The sequence below is a fragment of the Rattus norvegicus genome, chromosome 3 (genome assembly GCF_036323735.1).
Source record: "Rattus norvegicus strain BN/NHsdMcwi chromosome 3, GRCr8, whole genome shotgun sequence".
NCBI classification, from domain to species: Eukaryota; Metazoa; Chordata; class Mammalia; order Rodentia; family Muridae; genus Rattus; species Rattus norvegicus.
Genome location: NC_086021.1, coordinates 92,098,426 through 92,100,303, shown reverse-complemented (window position 1 = coordinate 92,100,303; position 1,878 = coordinate 92,098,426). Strand labels below are relative to the sequence as shown.

At 33.9% G+C, this 1,878-nt stretch overlaps 1 protein-coding gene across 1 annotated transcript; it reads left to right on the top strand.

Moving 5' to 3' along the window:
• The first annotated feature begins 392 nt into the window (after positions 1–392).
• On the top strand, positions 393–1,328 carry Or5t18 (olfactory receptor family 5 subfamily T member 18). Its single transcript, NM_001000316.1, has one exon. The coding sequence runs from the start codon at positions 393–395 to the stop codon at positions 1,326–1,328; it is 936 nt and encodes a 311-aa protein (NP_001000316.1).
• Positions 1,329–1,878: the final 550 nt, after the last annotated feature.

Below are 1,878 nucleotides of genomic sequence, written 5' to 3'. Positions count from 1 at the left end.
TGCTACATTAGGTAATGAGATAGCTTTACAGTTATTTTCTGGAAGACCATTTTTTATTGTTCAGAGAGATCATTTTGTCTCCATTTAATTCAGTATTGTTTTATTATAATCTGTGGAGAATTCTATTGAAATTTCTTGTTGATTACATTGGACAATGAGAAAATTTTAAGCACTACATCCATCCCTACAATATTAAACAGCAGTGTCTCTATTTCAGTGTATTTAAGTGACACATGATTACACTATGTACACATATGATAGTTATTTTCTCCTAGACCACGGATTGGTATGTATCAATTAGTCTGTTTATGGACATATATACTGTCTCTTGTTATTATAGTACTATGGACCATAGCCTGAGTATCTTCAAAATTGTTGCAGGAGATTCCAACATGAAGAACATCACAGAAGCTACTTCATTTATCCTCAAGGGACTCACAGACAATATGGAACTTCAGATCATTCTCTTTTTTCTATTCTTAGCAATTTACCTTTTTACTCTAATAGGAAATGTAGGACTTATTATCTTAGTTGTTGGAGATCCCCAGCTCCACAACCCTATGTACTGTTTCCTTAGTGTGTTGTCTTCTGTAGATGCCTGCTATTCTTCAGATATCACCCCAAATATGTTAGTAGGTTTTATGTCTAAAAGCAAAATAATTTCAATTCATGGTTGTGCAACACAAATGTTCCTTGCTGTTACATTTGGAACCACAGAATGTTTTCTTTTGGCAGCAATGGCATATGATCGATATGTAGCCATTCACAACCCACTTCTGTATGCAGTGAGCATGTCTCCTCAAATCTATGTGCCACTTATCATTGCTTCCTATGCTGGTGGAATTGTGCATGCTATTATCCACACAGTGGCCACTTTCAGACTGTCTTTCTGTCAGTCCAATGAAATCAAACATATATTCTGTGATATACCTCCTCTACTTGCTATTTCCTGTTCTGAAACTTATATAAATGAGCTCTTGCTTTTCTTCTTTGTGAGTTTCATAGAGCTAGTCACCATCCTCATTGTTCTGATTTCCTATGCTTTCATCCTGTTGTCAATTCTGAAAATGAATTCTTCTGAAGGGAGAAGGAAAGTCTTCTCTACATGTGGAGCTCACCTCACTGCGGTGTCCATTTTTTATGGCACAATCCTCTTCATGTATGTAAGACCTAGTTCTAACTATTCTCTGGAGCATGATATGATAGTGTCTACATTTTACACCATTGGGATTCCCATGCTCAACCCCATCATCTACAGTCTGAGAAACAAAGATGTAAAAGAGGCAATGAAAAGACTTTTGAGAAAACATTTTCATATTAAACATTGAATTAAAAATTAAATATTTTTATGTGTTTCTTATAACAGAAGTTCATCAAAAGAAGTTTCCATATGTTTTGTACTGTAATTTTTAAACAATCTTTAGTTCTTTCACATATAAAATTTGCTGCCAGCAGTCCCTTCCTATATCAGGTTAGCTGTCCTGTAATATTCAAGGTAATTTTCCTGTCTCTACCACTCATCTGAGCATAGAAGCACAGTGATATCAAATGTATCTTGTGACACCTTTGACTTTGTGTGTCTTTTAGGAATTCAAACTCACATCTCCAAACATGCATAGCAAGCAATTTACATACTAAGCCATCTATCACTTTATTGTTTAAACATGAAACTCCAATTATTTTTATTCTAATGTATTATTATTTGAAACATGCTGTTCTTATATGTTCATTTTTGATTAAATACTGATTTCATTCAAAGTTCTACATGATATTTACATATATAAAGGTATAGAATTTCTTTGTTTCTTAAAGTATCTGTGCTTGCACATATTCCAGGCACAGTCAGCTACTAATATACAGAAATGATTGTAGTATCTT

Coding starts and splice junctions, on each gene's coding strand:
- Or5t18 (NM_001000316.1), top strand. CDS start 393: ATGAAGAACATCACAGAAGCTACTTCATTTATCCTCAAGGGACTCACA.